This window comes from Gambusia affinis, linkage group LG21 (assembly GCF_019740435.1).
Source record: "Gambusia affinis linkage group LG21, SWU_Gaff_1.0, whole genome shotgun sequence".
Taxonomy (NCBI): domain Eukaryota; kingdom Metazoa; phylum Chordata; class Actinopteri; order Cyprinodontiformes; family Poeciliidae; genus Gambusia; species Gambusia affinis.
The window spans coordinates 13,643,507-13,671,493 of NC_057888.1; the positions used below are offsets into that span (position 1 = coordinate 13,643,507).

A 27,987-nucleotide genomic window follows, 5' to 3' on the forward strand; every position below is an offset into this window, starting at 1 on the left:
GGTCTCACCTGTTCACCACCACTTATATTCAACACTCAGGCAGGAACTGAGGTAATTTTATTTATGTAGCACAGTTTCAGCAACAAAGCAATAAAAGTGCTTTACGGGAATAAAAAAGGAAATACAAACAAAATAACAAAACAGGAGTCTAAGAAGATGTCTAATAATGTTGATCCAAAGTATATAAACTAAAAACTATTCAGGGTTGCTAGATAAGTATAAGTAGGTATTCTCTGGGCTTTCTAAGTATGCTCTAAATTTGTAAAAGTAACGAGTATTCCACAGTTTCAAAGTAATAATAAAAAAAACCTTAGTGTTCCTGTCCTGGAAGATGTTTTATGGTTTGTTTTTTTTCTGGATTCTACGTTCGTTCTAATTCCTTTTCTGGGTTGCAATAATAGGACTCTCTGCAGAATAATCTAAAAATTAATCCAAAAAGTAGAAAATTGGTCTAGATAGTGAGTACTCTACAGCAGTGTTTCCCAACCCTGGTCCTCAAGGCACACTGTCCTACATGTTTTAGAGGTTTCCCTGCTTTAATGTGCCTGATTCAACCTGTTAATCAGTCATCAATTGAAATCAGCTGCACTGAAGCAAGGAAATACCTAAAAGTATAAAAAGTAAAGTAAGTAAGTAAGTAAAGTAAGTAAAAGTAAAAAGTAAAGCAAAAGTAAGTAAGTAAAGTAAGTAAAGTAAGTAAGTAAGTAAGTAAAGTAAGTAAAGTAAGTAAAGTAAGTAAGTAAGTAAGTAAAGTAAGTAAAGTAAGTAAGTAAGTAAAGTAAGTAAAGTAAGTAAGTAAGTAGGCTAAGTAAAGTAAGTAAAGTAAGTAAGTAAGTAAGTAAGTAAGTAAGTAAGTAAGTAAGTAAGTAAAGTAAGTAAAGTAAGTAAAGGAAGTAAAGTAAGGTAAGTAAGTAAGTAAGTAAGTAAGTAAGTAAGTAAGTAAGTAAGTAAATAAATAAAAGAGTGACTAATCCAAATCCTTTTCTGGGTTAAAAGTGAGTATTCCACTATTTCTAAATAATAACTCATAAGTAGGATGAAAAGACAACATTGGGTAGGACACGGCACATATAGCAAGACATGCTGGCAAAGGCGTTGAGGTGAGAGAGTGTGTTTGTCTGTAACGACCCGGGTCAGAGTGGGTAGGGAGAGGAGCAGTGGAAAAAAGAGTCCACCTTCGTTGGTCTGCACCCACGGGTTTTCTTTCTGCAAGAACTCCAGCAGTCTGAGTAAGTAAGTAAGTAAGTATCATAGCGCGAAATTAGGAAGGGGGCAGGCAATCCCCGCCCAGAGGTGCTGTTCACTCCCTAATTTCTCTCTGCTTTCAAGCATTGATGACCTTAAAAATTGTCGGAGTCCATCAGAAGATTTGATGCTTTCTGGAGTCAGAGACGGAAAGCAGCCGAGGTGGTTGGATGAAACGCGTTCCGTGGTCTTTGGAGAGGACAGAGGGGAACTACTGAGATCGAAAGACATAAAAGGCCGAGAAGAAACTTTGTGAGGACTCCTGGGAACTTGACTCCAATCTCCCTAAAGGGAACAATCAGCAGTTGCTTTGGACTTGAAAGTCAGCACAAGATGAACGGAGAGAGAGCGAGAATCAACGCTTCTGCACAAAACATCACACTCTGGACAATCACCGGTCCTCGGTTCCGAGTCCATCTGAACTACGAGGAGAGTCGCGGACTGGTGCTCGCGCTGCTAGTCCCAGGACTGGTTCGGTCTGAGATCTGCCTCTCCAGGCTCTTCATGTTAATGTTAAACAGGTTGGGCCTAAGAGGAGAGCAGCATCAGCGGCGTTTGGACTGATGGAGACACAATAAGTTGCATGAAGCCTGCTTTCAACATGCTGAGGATGCTGCATGTGGCTTCAGGACGCATCATGGGGCAGAGATTCCCCTGAACCGGCAGGTCAATTCAGCCTCCTGCTGCTGCTTCATGAACTCTGGAAACATGGATAAAACCAGACAGTTTCTATTTTTCTTCGTTTTTTCTGCGCGGCGCCATTTGTTGTCGATACGTTGGCACTTTTAAGAGTTGATTCATTGAACTTTCCTGATGATAATGTGATATAATCTGACATTTGACACTGTGATTCAGGAAAAAAATGTTAACTGGATTTTAAAAATAAAGCTTCGAATAAAACATTGCACTTTGTACTATTTCACTTTCTCTAGACATTTGGCTAATTGAAATGAAAGGAAATACATATAATTTCAGGTCAGGTTTCCTTATTTATTTATTTATTTATTTAAATACATTCACGTTGGGAAAATGATAAAATCCGATTCGGGTTGATAATCGCCATTCTATGGGATGATAACATCCGAAGCGGGTGAAAAAATTCAAGTCTTTGGAAAGCTTTTATTTGCGATAGGAAAAATGTTGCAGAGGCAACCTCAGATTGCCTCTACAACCTGAGTTTGAGGTTTAAGCCTAAAGACGCGGTTATATGTTTCACAGTCATCTGAAATCATCTCGGTAGTTTCCAGGCAGCCAACAATTGCCTAGAAACACAGAACATTTTTAGTTCTGTGTTTCTATATATTACGCAGGTTTTTGATCACGCAAAATAATACCAATATATTTACTGTACATAATGGGCTTTGATTAAGAAAGAAATGTCTGTTCAAGGATAAGAAAGTTTTTAAAAAAATTTAATTTAAGTACTCTTCCACAATTAAGCTTCTATTGTTTTTATATATGAAAATATGTGAATAATAATAATAATAATAATAATAATAATAATAATAATAATAATAATAATAATAATAATAATAATAATAATAATAATAATAATAATAATAATAAGTCTGTAGCACCATAAAATTACTGGTAATTTATAGGGATATTTATCAAATCGTAAAGGGAGGTATGAGGTCTCCTTCATATATATATAATTAAATTTTTTAATATTGTATTTGAAGCATAGAACCACGAGGTCAATGCCTGAAAAAATAAAAATGTCGATCAAATTAGCAATGATAAATATTTAATATGCGCTCGACTAAAGTTGCAACATTTCATTTTATTGCAATAAAAACTTGCACACAGAACTACAAATTGTTAAATTTTCTGCCGGTAATTGTGAGATAACGGAATGACGCCATGTTTGCTACTGGACATAACTGTCTCAGCATTATGTAAACATTTTGTCACTTTCCTTTACCACAGAGATTCCGGGGTGAAGTTTTTTAAGTTACCAAAACCACGTCCGTATCCAATACCTGATCCAATACTCTGAAAATTTCTTGGCTTGTTTTTACTTATACGTCTCTCAAATATGGGAATGAATTCATACAGTATCTGTTTCTAGAGCAATAATCACAGTGATTTGATTTGCAATAGCTTCTCCTTTTAGGTAAAAAGCTTAGGTCCACGCTTAGAGAAACAAAAAGGAGAAGGGCCGTCGCTGGTCTACAGTCTAGCACGAATTTGCACACTCCACGAGTATTTGTTCGTGAAGAAAAGGAAGAAGCGAGCTACTTCTCCTTTTAGGTCCAAGCTTAAGTCCATATTTGTAGACCTAATAGGAGAAGCGTTGGTGTGTGCTATTATAGTAATTTAATAGTAGTATTAAAAAACTATATTACAGTAATTTAATAGTAGTATTAAAGTACATTTAAAAGTACATCCTATTAGTACTTTTAAAGTACTAATATGTAACTTTAAAAGTACTAATAGGATTGCCATTATAATCACAGTGCTCTGAGGTTTATTGATTTTTATAAATAAATAAATAAATAAATAAATAAATAAATAAATAAATAAATAAATAAATAAATAAATAAATTTAATTAAAAAAATTATTTGAGAAATGCCCGGCAAAAGTTACACAACAAAGAACACGTAAATAAATCTACGGCCAGAAAGCCCTTGCAGGAACTCATTTCCGCTCAATGCGGATCGCCCGCGTGAGACACAGCCTCAGCTGAAACGTCGCGGGAATAAAAAGAGGCATCACTCTGAAGGGATTTATTGAACCGGAGTGAGTCGTCTTTTTTTAATAAACGATCTTTGGCCTTAACAACGGTCATTCCACTTCCTACGTGTTGCTACGGCAACTCAAAACAACAAAAAAACTAAACTCAGTTGGGTACAAAAACGGTGCTCCAAAACCTGGATAAGAAGTAGTTTTTTATTTCGTTGGCTCCAGCGACTACACATTTTAGGAAGTAGTCTTTAAAATTAAGTAGTTTTCTTTATTCATTTGGCAGAATGAGTCATCGACTGATTATTCAAGGTGAGAGCCGTGGGTGGATTTTACTACACAATGACGCCAGTTTAGCTTGAAGGTGATTAGACTGACTCCTTGTTTATTTTGTGCCCTGCAGTTTTTGAGCAGTACCAGAAGTCCAGGTTGCATTTTGTGCAAACCGTTGCTGATTTTGCGACCAGACCACAAAACTCCGAAATCCTCCATAATGCAGGTAGGAAACAGAAATATAACAGTACTATCATCTGTCACGGAGTCCAATGTTAATTTGCATCCATAAAATAGATTGTTGTATTTTAACCAGTGGAATGGATGCAAAAAAGAGAAAAAGAATTCTATGCCATGTATCGCAAAAGATTCAAATTAATATTTCTATGTATCCAAACATGTGCTTTTAGAATGAATTAGCTAAATTCCTCAATATTTAAAAAAAAACTCTACTTTATTCAAGTTCAAAACTATTTTATTGACACCAAAGGGAAATTAAATAAAATAAAACCAAACTTAAGTTCTGGAACAGATCTTATGTTCCTCGATCACAACTCTTGGAATAAATCTTTATATGTACTACGCTTATGTGTTAATTCATATTACAACCAATGACCGATGAAAGCACGGGTTGTAATATGTCACAAGTAACCCATATTGCAATGAAAATAGTAATTTTTTTTGCATTTGACTGTTGCTGAACATTTTATTAACAAGCCACTATTCTTTAACAAAATACATTTGCCCATATAACCCATAAAAATTAGTCTTTACAATGTGTTTTCCGCTCTCCTGCAGGAGTGATGCCCATGCTCCGGTCCCTGCTGCTGGACACGGTACCGAGCATCCAGCAAAAGGCAGCTTTGGCTCTGGGTCACCTGGCGAACCACAGTGACAATCTGGCAGAAGCTGTGGTGAAAGAAGACATCCTACCCCAGCTGGTCCATTCTCTGGCCTCGCAGAACGTTAGCATCACTTCTCCTGGATTCATTCCCTAGTTCTACCAGGTTTTCTTCTTGTAATATCAGCTTTGGAAGACATGAGAGTGTAAAGAGCAAAAACATAGTCAGATTCAGAATGACAATTGTAGGGTCAGGGTTAAAACAACTGAATTTAATCATAATGGGCTTTCTTTTGGCAATTTGCTCTGAGGGCAACTTCAAAACCTCAGCGGTCTTCACCATGAGAGCAGCGAGCTATTTGTCTTCTCAAGGAGCTGTCTTAGAGAGACCAGGTTTTCCTCTTGCTTTCAAAAGGCGAGTGAAGCTTGATGTTTTAAACCCAAAATGTTACATTTCGACTTCTGAGTTCAAACTGACTCAGGAGGAGAGGGAGAGAAAATTACTCAGACAAGCAGCAATAGTTTTAAAATGACTCATTGTCATGTCTAAATCCGACAAACCGGTCAGATTTAGTTTCAGTTTTATATCCAATCACATGCAGGAAGTCGATTGAAATTACAACACATTCAAATTCAGTTTTCCTGTTGATGCCAGTTGTTAAAGTGTTATAAGGATTAGTTCCATGTCTTCAGAAATAATGAAAGCAAAAATGATGTATACAATAAACAGTGTTTTTTTTTATTTATTTCAATGACATCAATAAGCAAAATTAATTCTGCCCATCATATTTCACAGTGTAAGAAAATAATGACATGTCAGAATAAAGTTAAAAAGTAAAAGGATGTAGAACCCGTCTCCTAAATGAGTAAAACAAAAAAAAAAATCAATTTCAAGGGTTAACTTAATTGGTTAAATGGTCTGTTTTCTTTAAAAACAAAAAAGAAGAATTGCAAATTGATTCTAATAATATATAATATATATATATATATATATATCCGTATATATATATATTATATATGTTCCTCTCATAAACAGCTGATGTGTGCACTTTTTTCTGTGTTTTGTGTGCAGAGGTTTTATAAAAGGGCAGCAGCGTTTGTTCTGCGTGCAGTGGCCAATCACTCTCCTGAACTGGCCCAAGCAGTAGTGAGCTGCGGGGGCGTTGACGCTATGGTACTCTTCCTGGAGGAGTTTGACCCTGGGGTGAAGGAGGCCGCTGCCTTTGCTCTGGGCGCCATCGCACGACACAATGCATGTAGGCACAGAGAGCTGCTCTGATTTCCATCTGCTTTGTTTTTGCGACGGTGGAGGCAGTGATATGTTCTCATATTAGATTTCGGAAACACTTGTTTGTATAGTTTTTTTTTTTAAAATAGAGTAAAACAGCTTTACCAATGTCCCGTCTTTGTGTCCACGGCCTCTCCCTGTCACTGTGCAGCTCTGTCCCAGGCGGTGCTGGAAGCAGGAGCGGCGCCCCTGCTGGTGTTGTGTCTCTTGGAGCCCGATATGGCCCTCAAACGCATCGTGGCCTCCACACTCAGCGACATCTGCAAACACACGCCAGAATTGACCCAGACCGTGGTGGACAACGGCGCCATCGCACACCTGGCACAGATGATCCTCAGCCGGGACGCCAAGCTCAAGGTGAGCATGCTGGCAGATGAAAGGGTCCGAAAAATCAGAACACTGAGGAACCGTATCTTAGTAACAAGACATCACATATTGAAAGTATTATAAGAATGCAGATTAATTGAAAAATGAATGTATTTGAAATTAGACATTTTCTGTGCCAAAAAAGAATAAAATGCCATTTTGAACATTTCCTGTCATTAAAATTTTTCTCCAAATATAATAATCTACAATAGACTTTTATTTATACCAAAAGATCATTTATCATAAAAATTGTAATTAAGAAGAAGTGAATTAAATTTTATCATTAAATTAAATATAGGCATTGTTGTTTGTATTTGTAAAATTTAAGTGGCACTTTTGACAAATATGCACTTTTGAATTACAACTAAAAGATAAATTATAGTTGAACATAAAGTATGTTTTATTTAATTTATATATATGTTGTGTGTATGTATATGTTAAGAAATTTATAGTTTTATGAAATAAAAAGTCATTTTTCTTAAGCCCTCTGGGACAATCAAAAAATCTCTAAAAATCCAAAATGTGATTTAAAAGAAAAATAAAAACATCTATTTTGGATTTATTTTGGGGGATTCAGTTTTTAGCAAACTCAGAGTAACCTTCACATCTTTGCAGAAAAAAGACGAAACAAGTTTGAAATAAGTTTAATGTTTTAACGCAGCATTATCTTCACATTAAAGCACAAACCTTCAAAACCGCCAGTTTTCTCTGAGGCTTTTCTGCGGTCTGGTTGTCTCTATTCAGAGGCAGGTGTTCTCCGCCCTCAGCCAAATCAGCAAACACTCCGTCGCCCTGGCCGAGATGGTGGTCGAGGCCGAGGTCTTCCCCGCCGCCTTCGTCTCCCTCAACGATTCGGATGATTACGTCAGGAAGAACGTTGTGACCCTGATGAGGGAGGTGGCGAAACAAACTCCAGAGGTACTGCTTGCTCACTCTTCGAGGTCACCAAGAAGGCGGACGCACTGAATGAAGTGTGTGTGTGGGTGTGTTTTTCTGCAGCTGTCCCAGCTGATTGTGAACTGCGGTGGGCTGTCAAAGGTGATCGACTACCTGGGAGAGAGCCATGGACAGTTGCGGCTCCCGGGCATCATGATGCTGGGATACATGGCAGCTCACAATGAAAGCCTCGCTATGGCTGTCATTCTCTGTAAGGTGGGATCATGTTCTCTCGTACTGCTAATATTAAAACCACAAATACATGCCCAGCATTCTTGATGTTTTTATTTTGAAACATAACCATAAACTTCAGTTTATTTTTCGTGACCACTTAACAGCAATTCAATTATGCAATTATTTCAATTATAGATTACTCAATTATTATTTCAATTATTTTTATTCTCATAACTAAAAATATGGAAAATGTGGCATGCATCTTCATTCAACATAAAATTCCAAAAAAATAAACGGAGGTTTGTAGTTGCAATAAGGTGCAAGTTACCGATTAATGAGTTAATCTAAAGTTGATTTATAAGTGGCCAATTTCTTTAAAACTTGAGTTTTCTCTTTTATCAAGAAGGCCAATCGTCCTTGCATAATATAAAATACAAAAATGTTTTATATGATGATTTTTTGTAGAAAAAAAAATCATTACATTTTAACAGTATTCTGTTTCATTGTCATTATGTCATTATACAATTTTTTCTTCATTATCCCCTCCGCTTTTCCGTCATCACATTGTCGCCTTTATGGAAGAATGTCAATAATTTTTGGGTGAGAAGCTAACGCTGCCTCACCATGTGACTCGGCTGAATGAACGCTATTGATGTGAAACTTAAGGAGCTTGTCTCAAAACAGAACCACATTAAGTGCATTTAGCATCCCACACTGGACTCTGTTTGGATCGTTTCTGTTTCCCTTTCTTGTATGGCTCCACCATCTTTATTGCTGTATCAACTGGCTCTGCTTAATGACAAGCAGTGATGTCTGCTGGATGGTGGCCTGACTGCAATGCTAAGAAGGTCTATGCGGACATTATTACTTAATCTATTAGAACTAATTTTAGTCTAATAAACAATTAAACAACAATTTATTATAAGTAGGTTAATTTTTTGCATCCCTAAGTTGTAAGCTTTACCATCCATTCATCCATCCATCCATCCATCCATCCATCCATCCATCCATCTTCTTCCACTTATCCGGGGTCGGGTCGCGGGGGTAGCAGCTTCAGAAGGGAGGCCCAGACTTCCCTCTCTCCAGCCACTTCTTCCAGCTCCTTCGGAGGAATTTCAAGGCGTTCCCAGGCCTGCTCAGAGATATGGTGCCTCCAGCTTGTCCGGGGTCTTCCCCAGGGCCTCCTCCCGGTGGGACGTGCCCGGAACACCTCAGCAGTGAGGCATCCAGGAGGCATCCTGACCAGATGCCCAAGCCACCTCAACTGGCCCCTCTCGACGTGAAGGAGCAGCGGCTCTACTCTGAGTCCCTCTCGGATGACTGAGCTTCTCACCCTATCTCTAAGGGAGAGCCCAGACACCCTACGGGGAAAACCCATTTCGGCTGCTTGTATCCGCGATCTTGTTCTTTCGGTCATGACCCAAAGCTCATGACCATAGATGAGGGTGGGAAAGTAGATCGACCGGTAAATCGAGAGCTTCGCTTTTTTGCTCAGCTCTCTCTTCACCACGATGGACCGGTACAGAGGCCGCTTGTCGGCAGACCCTGTGCCAATCCGCCTGTCGATCTCCCGCTCCCTTCTTCCCCCATTCGTGAACAAGATCCCAAGATACTTGAACTCCTCCACTTGGGGCAGGACACCCCCCCGACCCGGAGAAGGCACTCTACCCTTCATGACCCTACCAGGGGCATGAAGCCCCAGACAGCATAGCTCCCAGAATCCTTGGAGCACTCAAACCCCTCCACCATGATAAGGTGGCAGCCCAAGGAGAGGGCTTTATGTAAGCTTTACATAAAGTGAATTTTTAGAGGGTTCTATGAATATTTTTCTATGAGATCATAGGCATTAGTTCGCTGGACACTTCCTGATGTGTGCCTTCCTGTCCTGCAGGGGGTGCCCCAGCTGGCCCTGTGCCTCTCAGAGGAGCATGAGCAGTACATCAAGGCGGCCACAGTGTGGTCATTAGATCAGATAGGTCATCACTCCCCTGAGCATGCCAAGGTGGTGGCCGGAGCAAACCTGCTGCCCAAGCTGCTGGACCTCTACATGGACATCAGCAGCTCAGAGGACCTGCAGGCCAAGGTAGGAAGTGCAACAATTTGTACTGGACACCAATTCAGAACGAACACATGCAATCATGTGATATTTCAGGTTTCTTTTGGCGCATCATGTTATAATCGGGATAAAGTCAAATTAATCAGGGTTTGTATAGGTGCTTAAGAAAGCTTGAATTTCAATTAGGTGTTTTCAACATTTTAAGTGAGCATGAAAGTCTTTGAAAGTGCTTGATGTTCAAGCTGCACGGTTTTGTAATAAAGTGCAATCTAACGTTTGATTAAAAGCCTTAATCTTAAGACCTTATTTACAGTCAAACGTACATTGAAAATTTCTGAATCTTGCTGTTGGAAACCTCCACGAACCCTGTTGAATGTTTCAGAGTAAGAAGGCCCTGAAGAACATCCTACAGAAGTGCACCCTCGTCCCGGCTCTGGAGCCGCTACTCTACAACGCTCCCAGCAACATCCTCAAACACGTCCTCTGCCAGTTCAGCAAGGTGCGGAGTACATCTCCAAACACTCCGACAAATCTTTGCCTCCTGTGCGCTAAAACATCCAACTCTCTGGTTCTCAACAGGTGCTTCCGCTGGACAGCAAGGCCCGTCGTTTGTTTGTGACCAGCGGTGCACTGAAGAAAGTCCAAGAGATTGACGCAGAGCCGGGCTCCGCTCTGCAGGAATACATCAACGCCATCAACAACTGCTTCCCTGTAGAGATAGTCAGGTGCAGCTCTAAAAACTTGACAACCAGTGTGACCATTTGGTTCAAACTACGTAGATTCAGTTAAAAAATCCCAATGCCATTGGAATCAGGATATTAAAAATGAAAAACCTCAATATTGACTGGCTTGTTTATGATGTGTTTGTGTTTTCGCAGGCACTTCTCGCCAGGCTACTCTGAGAGCCTGTTGCAGCGGTTAGAGGGCTACCAGCCGGAAGATTTATTTCGCATTCCTGCTCTTCCAACTGAGGGTCAATAAACGTTTTTGTGCCTTACAAATCTAAGTGGTCTTATTAAAAGATTTCATTGATGTTGCTAGCAATAATACAGAGTAACCAGGGCCAGATTTAAAAGATTGTTGGCCCCTGGATTGGAGTCAGTGTTGGTGCCCTGTCCACTCACGAGAAATTCTTCTAATTATGGAAATTACAGTATGTTAATGTTAAACAGGTTGCGCCTAAGAGGAGAGCAGCATCAGCGGCGTCTGGACTGATGGAGGCAGAATATGTTGCATGAAGCCTGCTTTCATCATGCTGAGGATGCTGCATGTGGCTTCAGGACGCATCATGGGGCAGACATTCCCCCGAACCGGCAGGTCAATTCAGCCTCCTGCTGCTGCTTCATGAACTCTGGAAACATGGATAAAACCAGACAGTTTCTATTTTTCCTCGTTATTTCTGTGCAGCGCCACCTGTTGAACTTCCTGATGATACGTTGGCACTTTTAAGAGCTGATTCATTGAACTTTCCTAATGATAATGTGATATAATCTGACATTTGACACTGTGATTCAGGAAAAAAATGTTAACTGGATTTTTAAAATAAAGATTTGAATAAAACATTGCACTTTGTACTATTTCACTTTCTCTAGTCATTTGACTAATTGAAATGACAGGAAATAAATAAATAAATAAGAAAACCTCACTTGAAATTGTATGTATCTATCTATTTATTTGTTTATTAACTGATTTTATGAATAGATTCATGTTACAAAAAAATCCAAGTCTTCGAAAAGCTTTTGTTTGCGATAGGAAAAATGTTGTAGAGGCAAATTCAGATTGAGAAAGAGGTCATATTTTTAGTTCCGTGTTTCCATATATGACGCAAGTTTTTCATCACGCAAATTAATACCAATATATTTACTGTACATAATGGGCTTTTATTAGGAAAGAAATGTCTATTCAAGGATAAGTGATAAAAAAAAAATTAAGTTAAATAATAATAATAATAATAATAATAATAATAATAATAATAATAATAATAATAATAATAATAATAATAATAGGTCCTGGGTACTGGTAATTTATAGGGATATTTATCAAATCATACAGGGAGGCATGAGGTCTCCTTCATGCTCAGTCTGCGGATCACCGATGTGCCGCTCGGATTGTGTCTCTGTCAAAACTATGAATCGACACTTCCGGGCCCAAGTTCGGCGGGAGCGAAAACATTTCTGGAGGGCAACAAAATGTCCAGCGCCGGCGGCTGTGTGATGAAACAATATAGAGCTCCGGGAAGTAATGTCCCTATGGGGATGGTTCTCTGTTTTTCATACTTTAGGGTGTCACTATGACAGGGAGCTCGTTATTTTGCATATGCTCTTACTAGACTTCACTGCGCATTCGTATAATAGAAATGTTTAATATCGCACTGAAAATACATTTCTGGGAGGGTTTCTTTGACATCCACGCTCACTTTGAAGGTGATTGTGACACTATGGCCATCTCTTAAGCTGAAAGTCTGAAAGAGTGCGCTTCTCGTTTCCTTGTAAACTCCTGTTCTTTATTTTAGACTTTGAAACAACACAAAATGCATACATATGTTCCGTGGTTATACATATAAATTATCGTAGGCCACCACCACCAACCTTTCTTGGTCCCAGTCCAGCCCTGTGGTCACTGCTGCAAATAAACAGACAAACAAAAAAAAAAAAAACAAACAACTATATATATATATAGGCTATATATATATATATATATATATATATATATATATATATATATATATATATATATATATATATATATATATATATATATATATATATATATATATATATATATATTTAATTACATTATTTCTGAAGCATAGAACCACGAGATCAATGCCTAAAAAAATAAAAATATTGATCAAATAAGTAATGATAAATAATTAATATATGCGCTCGACTAAAGTTACAACATTTCACTGCTGCAATAAAAACTTGCGCACAGAACTACAAATTGTTCCATAATAAAGAAAAATCTCTGCCGATAATTATGAGATAACCGAATGACGCCATGTTTGCTGCTGTTACTGGAAATAATTTTCTCAGCGTTATGTATCTAAACATTTAGTCACTTTCCTTTACATCTGTATGTATTAACAGAGATTCCGGGGTGAAGTTTTTGAGTTACCAAAATCACGTCAGTATCCAATACCTGATCCAATACTCTGAAAGTTTTTTGGCTTGTTTATACTTATACGTCTCACAAATACGGGAATCAATTCATATCTGTTTCTAGAGCAATATCCAAAGTCATAAAGATATAAAAAATGTCATGGAATTTTTACAAAATAGTTTGGTTACGTATCATCCCAGAATTTGATTTGCACGTTTAAAACTCGCATATATTAAAAATAGTACTCTTAACTATATATATATATATATATATATATATATATATATATATATATATATATATATATATATATATATATATATATGTGTGTGTGTGTGTGTGTGTTTGTGTGTGGTTGTGTGTGCGTGTGCGTGTGCTCTTTATTGAGTTTATAAATAAAAATAACTAACTAACTAACTAACTAACTAACTAACTAACTAACTAACTAACTAACTAACTAACTAACTAACTAACTAACTAACTAACTAAGTAAATAAATAAGTAAGATTATTTGAGAAATGTTCGGCAAAAATTACACAACAAAGAACACGTAAATAAATCTACGGCCAGAAACCCCTTGCAGGAACTCATTTCCGCTCAATGCGGATCGCCCGCGTGCGACACAGCCTCAGCTGAAATATCGCGTGAATAAAAAGAGGCATCACTCTGAAGGGATTTATTGAACCAGAGTGAGTCGTCTTCTTTAATAAACGATCTTGTGCCTTAACAACGGTCATTGCGCTTCCTACGTGTTGCTACGGCAACTCAAAACGACAAAACAACTAAACCCAGTTGGGTACAAAAACGGTGCTTGAAAACCTGCATAAGAAGTAGTTTTTTCTTTTGTTGGCTCCAGCGACTACACATTTTAGAAAATAGTCTTTGAAATTAAGTAGTTTTATTTCTCCTTCTTGGCACAATGAGTCAACGACTGATTATTCAAGGTGAGATTCGTGGGTGGATTTTACTACACAATGACGCCAGTTTAGCCTGAAGGTGATTAGGCTAGACTGACTCCTTGTTTATTTTGTGCCCTGCAGTTTTTGAGCAGTACCAGAAGTCCAGGTTGCAGTTTGTGCAAACGGTTGCTGATTTGGCGACCAGACCACAAAACTCCGAAATCCTCCATAATGCAGGTAGGAAACAGAAATATTGCAGTACTATCATCTGTCACGGATTCCAATGTTAATTTGCATCCATAAAATAGATTGTTGTATTTTAACCAGTGGAATGGATGCAAAAAAAGAGAAAAGAAATTCTATGCCATGTATCGCAAAAGATTCCAATTAATATTTTGAATCCAAGTGTAGCTGCTAAAATGAATTAGCTAAATTCCTCAATTTTTTAAAACTCTACCTTATTCAAATTCAAAACTATTTTATTGACACCAAAGGGAAATTAAATAAAATAAAACCAAACTTAAGTTCTGGAACAAAACTTATATTCCTCAATCACCATTCTTGTAATAAATCTGAATATTTACTGTTTGTGTGTTAATTCATAGTGCAACCAATGACAGCACGGGTTGTAATATGTTACAAGTAACCCATAAGAGATATGATATATATATATATATATATATATATATATATATATATATATATATATATATATATATATATATATATATATATATATATATATATATATATATATATATATATATATATATATACTTTCCCTTGCAGTGACATAGTATTAGCATATATTTCAACAGAATTTGCAATGAAAATAGTCAGCTTTTTTCATTTTATTGTTGCTGAACATTTTATTTACAAGCCACTATTCTTTAACAAAATTACATTTGTTTTGATGTGCCCATAAAAATTTATCTTTATAATGTGTCTTCTGCTCTCCTGCAGGAGTGATGCCCATGCTCCGGTCCCTGCTGCTGGACACGGTCCCGAGCATCCAGCAGACGGCAGCTTTGGCTCTGGGTCACCTGGCGAACCAAAGTGACAATCTGGCAGAAGCTGTGGTGAAAGAAGACATCCTACCCCAGCTGGTCCATTCTCTGGCCTCGCAGAACGTTAGCATCACTTCTCCTGGATTCATTCCTTAGTTCTACCAGGTTTTCTTCTTGTAATATCAGCTTTGGATATTACAGGAAGGAACTTGTAATATCCAAGTTCCTGCTGTCTCAGGTTTGAAGTCTGCATCTGAAGTGGTTAAATGTCTTGGATCCAAACATGATTAGAAATTTTTATGGTTAATCTTGCATTTATTCACCTGGGTTTTTATTGCCTTTTTTCTGTCTCAAGTGGCTTCAAAGAAGCTTTCTTTCCCTTTTCCTGGTGCTGCAGTTTGTTATCCATGCTGTGTGGCATTCCCATGTTTAAAGTGGTGTTTTAATAAAGCCCTTTTTGGGCATTTGTTCTGTTCTTGTAAACAGAACAATTGTGTAAAGAGCAAAAACATAGTCAGATTCAGGATGACACTGCAGGAGTTGTAGGGTCAGGGTTAAAACAACTGAATTTGATCATATTGGGCTTTTTTTTTGGGGGCAATTTGCTCTGGGGGCAATTTCAAAACCTCAGCGGTCTTCACCATGAGAGCAGCGAGCTTTTTGTCTTCTTATGGAGCTGTCTTAGAGAGACCAGGTTTTCCTCTTGCTTTCAAAAGGCGAGTGAAGCTTGATGTTTTAAACCCAAAATGTTACATTTCGACTTCTGAGTTCAAACTGACTCAGGAGGAGAGGGAGAGAAAATTACTCAGACAAGCAGCAATAGTTTTAAAATGACTCATTGTCATGTCTAAATCCGACAAACCGGTCAGATTTAGTTTCAGTTTTATATCCAATCACATGCAGGAAGTCGATTGAAATTACAACACATTCAAATTCAGTTTTCCTGTTGATGCCAGTTGTTAAAGTGTTATAAGGATTAGTTCCATGTCTTCAGAAATAATGAAAGCAAAAATGATGTATATAATAAACAGTGTTTTTTTTTTATTTCAATGACATCAATAAGCAAAATTAATTCTGCCCATCATATTTCACTGTGTAAGAAAATAATGACATGTCAGAATAAAGTTAAAAAGTAAAAGGATGTAGAACCCGTCTCCTAAATGAGTAAATAAATAAATAAATAAAAAGGAAAAAGCTATTATAAGGGTAAACTAATTTTTTAAAATGGTTTGTTTTCTTTTAAAAAAACAAATCAGCATTTCTTCTGTTTCTTCTGAAGAAATGCAAGTTGATACTAATAACAAACATTTTTTGTTCCTCTCATAAACAGCTGATGTGTGCACTTTTTCCTGTGTTTTGTGTGCAGAGGTTTTATAAGAAGGCAGCAGCATTTGTTTTGCGTGCGGTGGCCACTCACTCTCCTGAACTGGCCCAAGCAGTAGTGAGCTGTGGGGGGGTTGACGCTCTGGTCCTCTGCCTGGAGGAGTTTGACCCTGGGGTGAAGGAGGCCGCCGCCTGGGCTTTGGGCTGCATCTCACGACACAATGCATGTAGGCACAGAGAGCTGCTCTGATTTCCATCTGCTTTGTTTTTGCGACGGTGGAGGCAGTGATATGTTCTTATATTAGATTTCTGAAACACTCATTTGTATCGTTTTTTTTTTTTTTTTTTAATTGAGTAAAACAGCTTTACCAATGTCCCGTCTTTGTGTCCACGGCGTCTCCCTGTCACTGTGCAGCTCTGTCCCAGGCGGTGGTGGAAGCAGGAGCGGCGCCCCTGCTGGTGTTGTGTCTCATGGAGCCCGAGATGGCCCTCAAACGCATCGTGGCCTCCACACTCAGCGACATCTGCAAACACACGCCAGAGTTGGCCCAGACCGTGGTGGACAACGGCGCCATCGCACACCTGGCACAGATGATCCTCAGCCGGGACGCCAAGCTCAAGGTGAGCATGCTGGCTGATGAAAGGGTCCGAAAAATCAGAACACTGAGGAACCGTATCTTAGTAACAAGACATCACATATTGAAAGTATTATAAGAATGCAGATTAATTGAAAAATTAATGTATTTGAAATTAGACATTTTCTGTGCCAAAAAAGAATAAAATGCCATTTTGAACATTTCCTGTCATTAAAAAATTGTCTCCAAATATAATAATCAGCAATAGACTTTTATTTATACCAAAAGATCATTTATCATAAAAATTGCAATTAAGAAGAAGTGAATTAAATTTTATAATTAAATTAAATATAGGCATTGTTGTTTGTATTTGTAAAATTTAAGTGGCACTTTTGAAAAATATGCACTTTTGAATTACAACTAAAAGATAAATTATAGTTGAACATAAAGTATATTTTTATTTTAATTTAATTTATATATTTATGTGTGTGTGTGTATGTATATGTTTAGAGATTCTTAGTTTTATAAAATAAAAAGTCATTTTTCTTTTGCGGCTTGGGACAATCAAAAATTCTATAAAATTGATGGATGGATGGAAGAAAGAAAAACATCTATTTTGGATCTATTCTGGGGGATTCAGTTTTTATTCTTCATCATTTTCAGCAAACTCAGAGTAACCTTCACAACTTTGCTTAACCCCACCCCCTCCACCCCCCATCCAAAACAACCTCCAATTGAAATAAGTTTAATGTTTCAATGCAGCATTATCTTTACATTAAAGCACAAACCTTCAAAACCGCCAGTTTTCTCTGAGGCTTTTCTGCGGTCTGGTTGTCTCTATTCAGAGGCAGGTGTTCTCCGCCCTCAGCCAAATCAGCAAACACTCCATCTCCCTGGCCGAGATGGTGGTCGAGGCCGAGGTCTTCCCCGCCGCCTTCATCTCCCTCAACGATCCGGATGATTACGTCAGGAAGAACGTTGCAACCCTGATGAGGGAGGTGGCGAAACAAACTCCAGAGGTACTGCTTGCTCACTCTTCGAGGTCACCAAGAAGGCAGACGCACTGAATGAAGTGTGTGTGTGGGTGTGTTTTTCTGCAGCTGTCCCAGCTGATTGTGAACAGCGGTGGGCTGTCTAAGGTGATCGACTACCTGGGAGAGACCCATGGACAGCTGCGGCTCCCGGGCATCATGATGCTGGGATACGTGGCGGCTCACAATGAAAGCCTCGCTATGGCTGTCATTCTCTGTAAGGTGGGATCATGTTCTCTCGTACTGCTAATATTAAAACCAAAAATACATGCCCAGCATTCTTGACGTTTTTATTTTGAAACATAACCATAAACTTCAGTTTATTTTTCATGACCACTTAACAGCAATTCAATTATTCAACTATTTCTATTAGGCCTATCACGATAGCAAATTTTGCTGAGCGATTAATTGTCTCAAAAATTATTGCGATAAACTATAATATTGTTTGAAGACCTTTTTAGACTGATTTAATGGAAATTATGTAATAATGCATGCGATTTCCTGTCAAAGATAGATAGATTTTATTTTCAAAAGAACACTTAACACTGGAACTGAAAATAAACAAAACAACCAAAAATAAAAATAAAATGGATTATCAGTCTCCATCAACAAAAATGTACTTGAATAAAAACACCAAAGTGTAAATAAGTACTGCATTCAACCAAAAGAGTGCAGATTATGAAGTCTGTATATTATAGATTTAAATAGAGAAGATGGGCACATTCGACTATCTGATGCAATAGTTCACACTACACGTTAGTTCACACCTATATTAGAACTTTGGCCGGTCTAAGATTGTCGCTTGTGATTTTGTAACCGATCATTCTGTAGTGTGTGGTGTGTTACGGTAGATCGTCGTGGCCCCTCCGATCTAAATCAGGGGTTTTCCCCGACTGGGAGCAACAGGCTGTTGAATGTGACAGGTAGCCAATCAGAAAGCGCGGATTCTCCACATATCATCTCCGTGGAGATGATATGTGGAAACAACATTAATGTTTCTAAAACATTTTGTGCAAAGAATACAGAAATGACGAGGGGAGGAGTTGGAGCGAAATTGCTACGCAGTTGATGAACCCACTTTTCAGCTGTTCTTTGTTAACGTGATATAAATAGGTTATAATGATTGTCATTCAGTCAGGACATTACACTGACTAGAGCCACAAGCGTTGCAGGTAGATTGTAGTAAAGCATTGATTAATGCCTGGTTTTAAAATTAGTTAATTGGACTTGTAGCCATTATTTTGTGCCCATTGTTGGACACCATCGAACCATCGAATATGTGAAACACTTAACTCCCCTTGAACAGGAGAGATGTTCTTCTGAAGGAATGTCAAAACTATGACATTCAAAATCAACCCTGCTTATCAGCATCATGTTTTTTCCCCATCATGTTACAATTTTTCTTCATTATCCCCTCCGCTTTTCTGTCATCACATCGTCGCCTTTATGGAAGAATATCAATAATTTTTGGGTGAGAAGCTAACGCTGCCTCACCATGTGACTCGGCTGAATGAACGCTATTGATGTGAAACTTAAGGAGCTTGTTTCAAAACAGAACCACATTAAATGCATTTAGCATCCCACACTGGACTCTGTTTGGATCGTTTCTGTTTACCTTTCTTGTATGGCTCCGCCATCTTTATTCCTGTATCAACTGGCTCTGCTTAATGACAAGCAGTGATGTCTGCTGGATGGTGGCCTGACTACAATGCTAAGAAGGTCTATGCGGACATTATTACTTAATCTGTTAGAACTAATTTTAGTCTAATAAATCATTAATCAACAATTTATCATAAGTAGGTTAATTTTTTGCGTCCCCAAGTTGTAAGCTTTACATGAAGTGGATTTTTAGAGGGTACTATGAATATTTTTCTGAGATCGTAGGCATTAGTTCGCTGGACACTTCCTGATGTGTGCCTTCCTGTCCTGCAGGGGGTGCCCCAGCTGGCCCTGTGCCTCTCAGAGGAGAATGAGCAGCACATCAAGTCGGCCACAGTGTGGTCATTAGATCAGATAGGTCATCACTCCCCTGAGCATGCCAAGGTGGTGGCCGCAGCAAACCTGCTGCCCAAACTGCTGGGCCTCTACATGGACACCAGTAGCTCAGAGGACCTGCAGGCCAAGGTAGGAAGTGAAACAATTTGTACTGGACACCAACACATGCAGTCATGTGATATTTCAGGTTTCTTTTGGCGCATCATGTTATAATCGGGAAAAAGTCAAATTAGACAGGTGCTTAAGAAAGCTTGAATTTCAATTAGGTGTTTTCAATATTTTAAGTGAGCATGAAAGTCTTTGAAAGTGCTTGATGTTCAAGCTGCATGGTTTTGTAATAAAGTGCAATCTAACGTTTGATTAAAAGCCTTAATCTTAAGACCTTATTTACAGTCAAAACCAGATATTTTCATGCACCTAATAAAAACACAGACATTTTTTTTCTCCCTGTCTGAAGTTAAATCAGACTAAGCTCCTCTTGTTATGGCTCAATCAGAATTGCCTAAATTATTTTATCCAAGACATAAACAATTTTTATATTTTACTGTACCTTGTCCTTGCTGAAGAATATCGAATGTTACCACAAGACATGCTAACAGTGATAACTAATATCATATCATAGTGAATTAAAACATTCTTTTAGTTCATTTTTATTGTTTTTACCTCTAGAAAAAAAGTGTTGAAATTGTTTGACAACGTAAATTGAAAATTTCTGAATCTTGCTGTTGGAAACCTCCATGAACCCTGTTGAATGTTTCAGAGTAAGAAGGCCCTGAAGAACATCCTACAGAAGTGCACCCTCGTCCCGGCTCTGGAGCCGCTACTCTACGACGCTCCCAGCAACATCCTCAAACACGTCGTCTGCCAGTTCAGCAAGGTGCGGAGTACATCTCCAAACACTCCGACAAATCTTGGCCTCCTGTGCGCTAAAACATCCAACTCTCTGGTTCTCAACAGGTGCTTCCGCATGACAGCAAGGCCCGTCGTTTGTTTGTGACCAGCGGTGCACTTAAGAAAGTCCAAGAGATTGACGCAGAGCCGGGCTCCGCTCTGCAGGAATACATTAACGCCATCAACAACTGCTTCCCTGAGGAGATAGTCAGGTGCAGCTCTAATAACTCGACCACCAGTGTGACCATTTGGTTCAAACTAGATTCAGTTAAAAAACCCAATGCCATCGGAATCAGGATATTTTAAAAAAATAAAAATTATATTGCCCAGTTCATTTATGATGTGTTTGTGTTTTCGCAGGTACTACTCACCAGGCTACTCTGAGAGCCTGTTGCAGCGGTTAGAGGGCTACCAGCCGGAAGATTCACTTAACACTCCTCCAGCTCCTCCAACTGAGGGACAACAAACATAAATGTGCCTTAAAAACGTTCCCAGTGGTCTTATTAAAAGATTTAATTGATGTTGCTAGCAATAATACAGAGTAACATTTAAGATGCAATAAACAGAGGATACTCATATTTCCACAGTATAAAGGTCAAAGGGTCAGATTCAGTGACCAGGACCAGATTTAAAAGAATGTTGGCCCCTGGGTTGGAGTCAGTGTTGGTGCCCTGTCCACTCAGGAGAAATTCTTATAGTTATGCAAATTACAGTATGTTAATGGGTAATCCTGTAAATCAGCAGGCATGATTTGATGCATGGTAGGTTAACTACATCCCCACCCAATAACTCCATGTTGCTTCTAAAGAAATTGACTTCATAATTTTAGAAATACTTTGAGTATTGTTAGATTCATAAAAGAAAAAAACATATATTAATACAACTCACCCAATGAGTTTTACGCAAAGTACATTTTTTGCAAAACAGGCAGAAATTAAAATAAATAAAAAATTTTGTGCCCTCTCTAAAAAAATAGGGCCAAGCTACTACCCCTGTTAGCTCTTTCTAAAGTCCACCCCTGTCAGTGACGCAGTGGCAGGTTCCTGACTGTTAGCTGCTTTAAATAACATTAGACTGACGAGTGTGCTTTTTCCTCAGTGCTTTATATCAAAAGGAACGCTATACATAAACATTTCGTTTTTATTTTTCAAAGCTTTTGAAACATTATTCAGAATAGCAGCCGTACAAAGAATAACCAAGCCTACCTGACAGAAAGAAGGCATCCTCAGTGGTCGCACTGCCCCCTGGCGACCCTGACTGCTCACCGCAGCTCGGTTGGGCTGTTAGCGTGCTCGTGCAGCAGCTGCGACGCACATGGCGAGCGGCTCTTTGTTTATTGTCTGCAGGGGTGTCCGCCTGTTCTCCACATTGTGCTCAGTTTTCCACAGCCACCCACAGCACTGGACTGCCCCGCGCTGCGCTGCGCTGCGGCGGAAATCTGGCGTCGAGTCAGCTGGCGCAGACAGCACCAACCATCCCGAATGTTATATTTCTACAAATAGAATATCTCCAACCTAAAGCTACAACCGAGTGAAAGCAGCGTTCACAGCAATAATCGAGGTGAATAATAAAAATCAGTCTTTTCTGTGTTGAACACTCCAGCCTGCTGCTGCGGTAGCGACGACTCTCTCCTCTCCATCGCGTTATTTTTTTTCATTTATTCACACTGGGAAGGAACGAGTCAATAGTTCGTTCACGGCAATTTTTTTTTTTTTTATTTTTTTTTTTTATGACTGTAACTAATAGTCGTGACGGCGGCATATAAAGCTCTTATTTCAACCATTTTAAAATTAGGCTCAAATCTAAACTAAAAGGCGGAACTACAAGCAATTTCAACAAAATAAATGACTATTTTATTACTAAAAAACTTGGTAGCAAAGAAGAAAAAGCCGAAAAAACATATATATGGTCGCAAACCTTTAGGGTGCGAACAAGGCGAATATTGTGTGAATAATAAATTATCAAATATGCTTAAGGTCGAACCCATTAAATAGCCTTAATATTTACATTGCGGGCTTTTTTAAGGCATCAACTTCAGAGTCCTGGAAAAAAAGGAAGAAAAATTAAATATTTTACTTGTAGATTATTGCCTATGCATGTATCCTTTAACCTTGCGTTTTAAAAAGATTTTTGGATATTTATGCATATTATTAAGTTAGGGGATATAACTAGTTACTGCGCATGTTCGCTTCACCTTTATTTTAAAATCTCTATGGAAAAAAAAATTACCTTCGTTGATTCCAATGTGGTCATTTTATTTTTTATTTTTTGTAATCAACGCTTTTAATTTTCCAAATGACCTCTATTAAAATACATTGGATAACTTATGTAAATATACAATTTAAAGTAAAAAGTGAGTGAGTCACTATTTTTTGTTGCAAAATTGTAACCTTTTTAAAATTATTTATTTAAGAGATCCGTGGCATATCATATCTAATTTAAATAAGTCTACAAACAAAATATTGAGCTGAATGATTTTGCAGATCATACAATGAATTTAAATCTTGAATATAAAAAGGCAGTTTTTAAACTTTTCTACTCTATTTGTCAAAAGAAATGTGATATTCTACTTTTGTTCCTGTTTACTGGAATGTTTTTGTTTTTCTTTGTCCCTTATTTATTTATTTCTATTAAACATATTGACTTGTATTTTTATTTCTGTTTCACAATATGACAGAGTTTTGAGGATTGGTGACTTTACTAGTAGTTAAATGTTGTTTAATGAATCAGCTTCAACAATAGAGTTGGTAAATTTTGACTCTGCCTTGGAGGGGAAAAAAAAAAAGCAATTTTTTTTGTTCACTTTCTTTGAATTTTATGGTCACTTCATTTTTTCCCCACCACCGTTTTACTGAAAGCTTCAGACATAACAGGAAGAAAAAAAAAAAGAAAAGAGGAAACGATCTGAATCAGTTAGGCAGAACAAGTGCTTTAATTATTTGGAGTGATTGCTTTATGGAATGGAGTGTAATTGTTATTTAACCATGTATGAATAAACAATAAACACACAATTTCATCTTGTCCTGTCTGCCACTGAAAGGAAACACTCGGCAGACTGTAAAACACAAACATGCATACTCTCACACATACTGTACGCGTACAAGTAATGCTTAAAGCAACGCCCGGGGTCAGAGAGCAACACAGGCTGCTGAGACTGGAGCACCTTCTGCAGGGTCAGGTGGTGCATGCTAATTTAGAGCACTCAGAAAAAAAAAACAAAAAAAACAAACACTTTCCACCAAAAGAGCTTTTTGAGTTTTTAAAAACTTAAAAGCCTGTCCCACATCTGCAGAGGATGCCCGGCCCTGGAGCCATTTTACATCTGCCCCCTGTCTCCTATCGCCCCTGGATACGGTTACACACATATGAGCACTGCACATCTCACTCCATTTACCACAGAGAAGAAAAAGAAATAATATGGGGGTTTGGGGGTAGAAACCCAAAACATTTAATTCCAACTAACACGCATTTTACTAAACACAATGTTCTTAAGCTCACAGGGATTTGGGGGGTCTGGCTGCCGAGAGGCGATATTGGCGTGTGAAGCAGTGGCAGCGGGTCGACTCGCAGCTTCAGCAGCAGTGTCTTTGGGGGAAGAAAACGGAACAAAGCGGCGCGTGACACGTACACTGTTCTACTGCATGTGAAAGACCATTTACAGAGATGGAGCACGATGATCACCAACATCTCACTGTGGGATGAATAAACAAAAATCTACCATGACTGCATCTGGGTTTGGTGGAAGAAGAGATAAAACACGCACTTCCACAATGCACTCTTTTTCTCACTCCCTCACTCTCTCTCTCTTTCTCACACACACACACACACACACACACACACACACAAACATTCTTTTAACAAAGGCAGGACCAGCATTAACCGACATGGGGTAAAAAAATAAAAATAAAAAAAATAATTAAAAGAATGTGAGCAGATATCACTTTCAGCCTGAGCAGAAAGGAAACACAGATTTACACTTACAGATTTCAAAGAAACCCACAAAATTCAAATATTCATTATATATATATTTTTTTTCATCTTTAACCTTGTTGGTTAGAAAACAATCAATTAAACGGTTTTTATTACACGGACCGAGTGACAAGCATACTAGCCGAATGGAGGGAAGGTTGCACACACACACACACACAAAAAAAATACATCAAAGTAAGCACACTGTTAATAAAATAACCCTTTACACTTGTTTTAAAAAAAATGATTACAAAATATAAAATTAAATAATTTGGAGTATAAAGGCACACATCTTGCACAGTGTATACAATGAAAACAGCTATTTAATAAGCAACAGAAGGGACTACTTAACGTGGTTTAGGCGGAGGGGCACATTCAGAACAGACCAAACGACAGAGTAAAGAGAGGAAAGGAAACTCAGTCCTGCGACATGCATTTTTTTTTTTTTTTAAAGTATTAGAACTTGTAAAAATTCAAAGAGAGTCATTCTTCATTACTGCAGCACCATTACTTGTTCCACAGAGTGGTTCCTTTTTCCCCTTCTATTATCAGAGACTAAAATCTAATGTAAAAAATAGAAACGTCAATATAATCTATGACACTTAAACAAACATGACGTTGGAAGCTTTTTGCATGAGTCAGAAAGAACGAGCTGACCTGTTTCAGTTGGTGATAACGTGACCTCACACACAAATCACTAACTTACACACGAGTATATTGCATTTCCCTTGTTAAGACCGTTTCCACTAATCGGGGTCGTATTTGTAACATTTGGTTCCTTTTCTCTTGTGCAAAATATACAAAATAATAAAAAAAGAGCAATGATAAAAAAATCCAAAAAACAAAGAGATAAAAAAAAAAATAGCGAGAACAATAAAAAAATAACCAAAAACACACACACACCAGAGTCACAAACGAGGCCAGATAACGTTGCTGTTAGGGGAAAAACGAACCTGCAGCTACTCCTGATCTCCTTCCTTCCCAATTTTTTGAACACTGATACGACGCCAGAGGTAAACCGCCTTTTTGTGCAGCACTACTGCGACATCGCAGAGCGCCCCTAATAGGACTAGAAAGGTTGATTTATATATAGTAAAAAAAAAAAATCAACCCCTCTACACCCACATTAAATATTGCAGTAAATTTTTCTAAACCAACCCGAGTAAAAGACGGGCAGACGGGTGCTGTGGGGGAAGACGGGATCCGAGATCAGGCTTTGGTTCTGAGATGAGTGAGCTCAGTTTGTCTTTCTGCTGCGATTGTAACAGAATAAAAGATCCTGACGAAGAATGAAAGTGCAACAGTTTGGGTTTCACTCATAAGGTGCAGACGGCAAAGTGAAAAAAAAAAAATTAAATTAAGGGGCATTTTGCTTTAAATACGTTTGTTTTTCTACTGAGCAGTGACTCGCTCTTAAAGCTGTCAATAATGACTTCTGGGTCAATTCTCCGCAGCAGGAACAGAAACTGCGATCTCCCACAACAATGGTGAACTATTTCCGGAGGACAATAAAGGAAGCTGCACACCTCTTTTTTACCTCTCATTTTTAGAGATATTCAGCCCTCCCTTTTGCATTAGAAATCACGGTTTGTTACAAAGGAAATACCCCCCCCCCAAAAAAAAACAAAACAAACAATCACAGACAGACACAGTGGGGAGTAAACACGCATTATATAGTCTAGCTATATAATGTAAACAAAAAAAGGGGGGGGGGGTAATGAGTGAGGAAGGAGGCAGCTTTGTTTGGCTGGGGGCGTGAACAGCTGTTTGGGAGCAGGTTTGGTTGTTGGCCTCTTGGAAGACGGCTTCCTACTCCCTGGAACGAAGCATCAGGCGAGGCTCAACATTCACGGCGAGAGCGGCTTTTAGAAATTTCAGCCTCCCACCAAACGATGAGGAAAACAACAAATATCACATTGAAAAAAAGACAACGACGACAACAACAACAACAACAAAAAGCCGGTGCTGGATTTTTTTTTTTTTTTTTGAGGGGTGAGGGAGGGGTTATTAATAATATTATTAATAACTATAAAAAAAACAAAAACAAAAAAACAAAACAAAACCACAGGCCAACATCGATATCTATAAACAAGAACGCCTGGCATGACAAATTTAATGACTTTTGGACACTTGCTTAAAAACGACCTCATCATCCATAGTTACATGTGAAAACAGAATTCAACAGTAGAGGTTAAATGTAAACAAACAATGTTTTGTTTAGCTGCAGACAGAGGGCACCCCGCTGAAAGAAAGAAACCAACAACGAACGGACGGAGGGAAGAGGGACACCTTACTAATCCGGCCTGCAGCGCCCCCTCACCCTGTCCATGCTTTCCTCTCTCCTCCCCCACCATGTGCTCCCTCCCACCTTCCCTCTCTTTCCCGTGTGCCTCGGTACTCTTGTCATTCTGGGGGGGCTATGACAGGATGGCGGTGATGAACTCATAAAATCTCTTGGAGTATTGCTCTGGGTTCACGGTGGAGATCTCTGCTCCTGCCTAGAGAGGGGAACAAAAACATACTTCACATTTAGCTCAACGCAAAACAGTTGAGCTGCGGCTTAAGCGGCACCTTTTTTTTTTAACGTCCAGCAGAGGGAAAATGAACAAAGAAGGAATGAAGGACACGAGAAAAGAAGACAGAAATGATTGACACAAACAAGGAAAGGGAAAAAAAAGGAATGAAGGGAGAAATGAGACATAAGGGAAGGAGAAATGTCATCAAGGTGGAAGGAGTATAAGGAGGGAGTCAAGGAAGAAAGGAGAGAAGGAAGGAGACAAAAAGGGGAGGAACGATAAGAGGAAAGACAAAAGACCGGGAGTAAGGGCAAAAGGAAGAATGGAAAGAAGGACGGACATGTGAGGGGAAACAAGGAAGATCACAAGAAGAAAAGAACATAAAAGGTGAAAGAATCAGGAAAAAAGTACATATGTAAGAAAGGAAGGACAAGAAGGATGGGAACAACACGTCTTCAAAAATGGCAAAGCCCTTGAACTTGTTCATATTTTGCCACATTACAACCACAACACTTTTTACCCGTTACCAGCTCTACTAGATGCAATCATCCACCTACCCCATGTTTGACTGTTTTGGCGGCATGGGCAGCTTTCTTTTTGGCATCATAATGCTGCAGGATGTCTATAACAGCCATGAAGTAAACCTCCTTTCTGGGAGCACCTGTAGTTTGAAGCAAACCAACTTAAGACAATGTATGCATCTGTAGAAACAGGTAAAGGAAATAGACATTTACTATAGATTTATGAAAATCAATCTTCAGCCACTAGAGGGAGCTCTCAGTTCAATTTAACAGTATCTGCCCATTGAGTTATA

At 38.6% G+C, this 27,987-nt stretch overlaps 3 protein-coding genes across 6 annotated transcripts in view; 2 read left to right on the forward strand and 1 right to left on the reverse strand.

Moving 5' to 3' along the window:
• The first annotated feature begins 4,035 nt into the window (after positions 1–4,035).
• On the forward strand, positions 4,036–11,429 carry LOC122823924 (sperm-associated antigen 6-like). 2 transcript variants are annotated; one of them, XM_044103968.1, is made up of 11 exons: positions 4,036–4,243; positions 4,335–4,430; positions 5,003–5,169; positions 6,118–6,301; positions 6,485–6,690; positions 7,444–7,617; positions 7,699–7,851; positions 9,701–9,892; positions 10,248–10,364; positions 10,445–10,590; positions 10,744–11,429. In XM_044103968.1, the coding sequence occupies exons 1-11, from the start codon at positions 4,219–4,221 to the stop codon at positions 10,844–10,846; spliced, it is 1,563 nt and encodes a 520-aa protein (XP_043959903.1). In that variant the 5' UTR covers positions 4,036–4,218; the 3' UTR covers positions 10,847–11,429. The 2 variants fall into 2 exon arrangements, with proteins under 2 accessions (XP_043959903.1, XP_043959904.1); XM_044103969.1 differs by lacking the exons at positions 4,036–4,243; positions 4,335–4,430 and having other exon boundaries at positions 5,143–5,211.
• Positions 11,430–13,712: 2,283 nt separating this feature from the next.
• LOC122823923 (sperm-associated antigen 6-like) lies at positions 13,713–21,178 on the forward strand. The gene is made up of 11 exons (XM_044103967.1): positions 13,713–13,911; positions 14,008–14,103; positions 14,830–14,996; positions 16,240–16,423; positions 16,612–16,817; positions 17,617–17,790; positions 17,872–18,024; positions 19,735–19,926; positions 20,558–20,674; positions 20,755–20,900; positions 21,049–21,178. The coding sequence occupies exons 1-11, from the start codon at positions 13,887–13,889 to the stop codon at positions 21,158–21,160; spliced, it is 1,572 nt and encodes a 523-aa protein (XP_043959902.1). The 5' UTR covers positions 13,713–13,886; the 3' UTR covers positions 21,161–21,178.
• Positions 21,179–23,597: 2,419 nt separating this feature from the next.
• Positions 23,598–27,987, reverse strand: part of pip4k2aa (phosphatidylinositol-5-phosphate 4-kinase, type II, alpha a) — a 29,395-nt gene continuing 25,005 nt past the window's right edge. For all 3 annotated transcript variants that reach the window (XM_044103972.1, XM_044103971.1, XM_044103970.1), the window contains 2 exons: positions 27,731–27,834; positions 23,598–27,155 (listed from right to left, as the gene is read on the reverse strand). In XM_044103972.1, the coding sequence (XP_043959907.1) occupies positions 27,075–27,155; positions 27,731–27,834 (185 nt within the window). In that variant the 3' untranslated portion in view covers positions 23,598–27,074. The remainder of the gene's footprint in view (positions 27,156–27,730; positions 27,835–27,987) is intronic.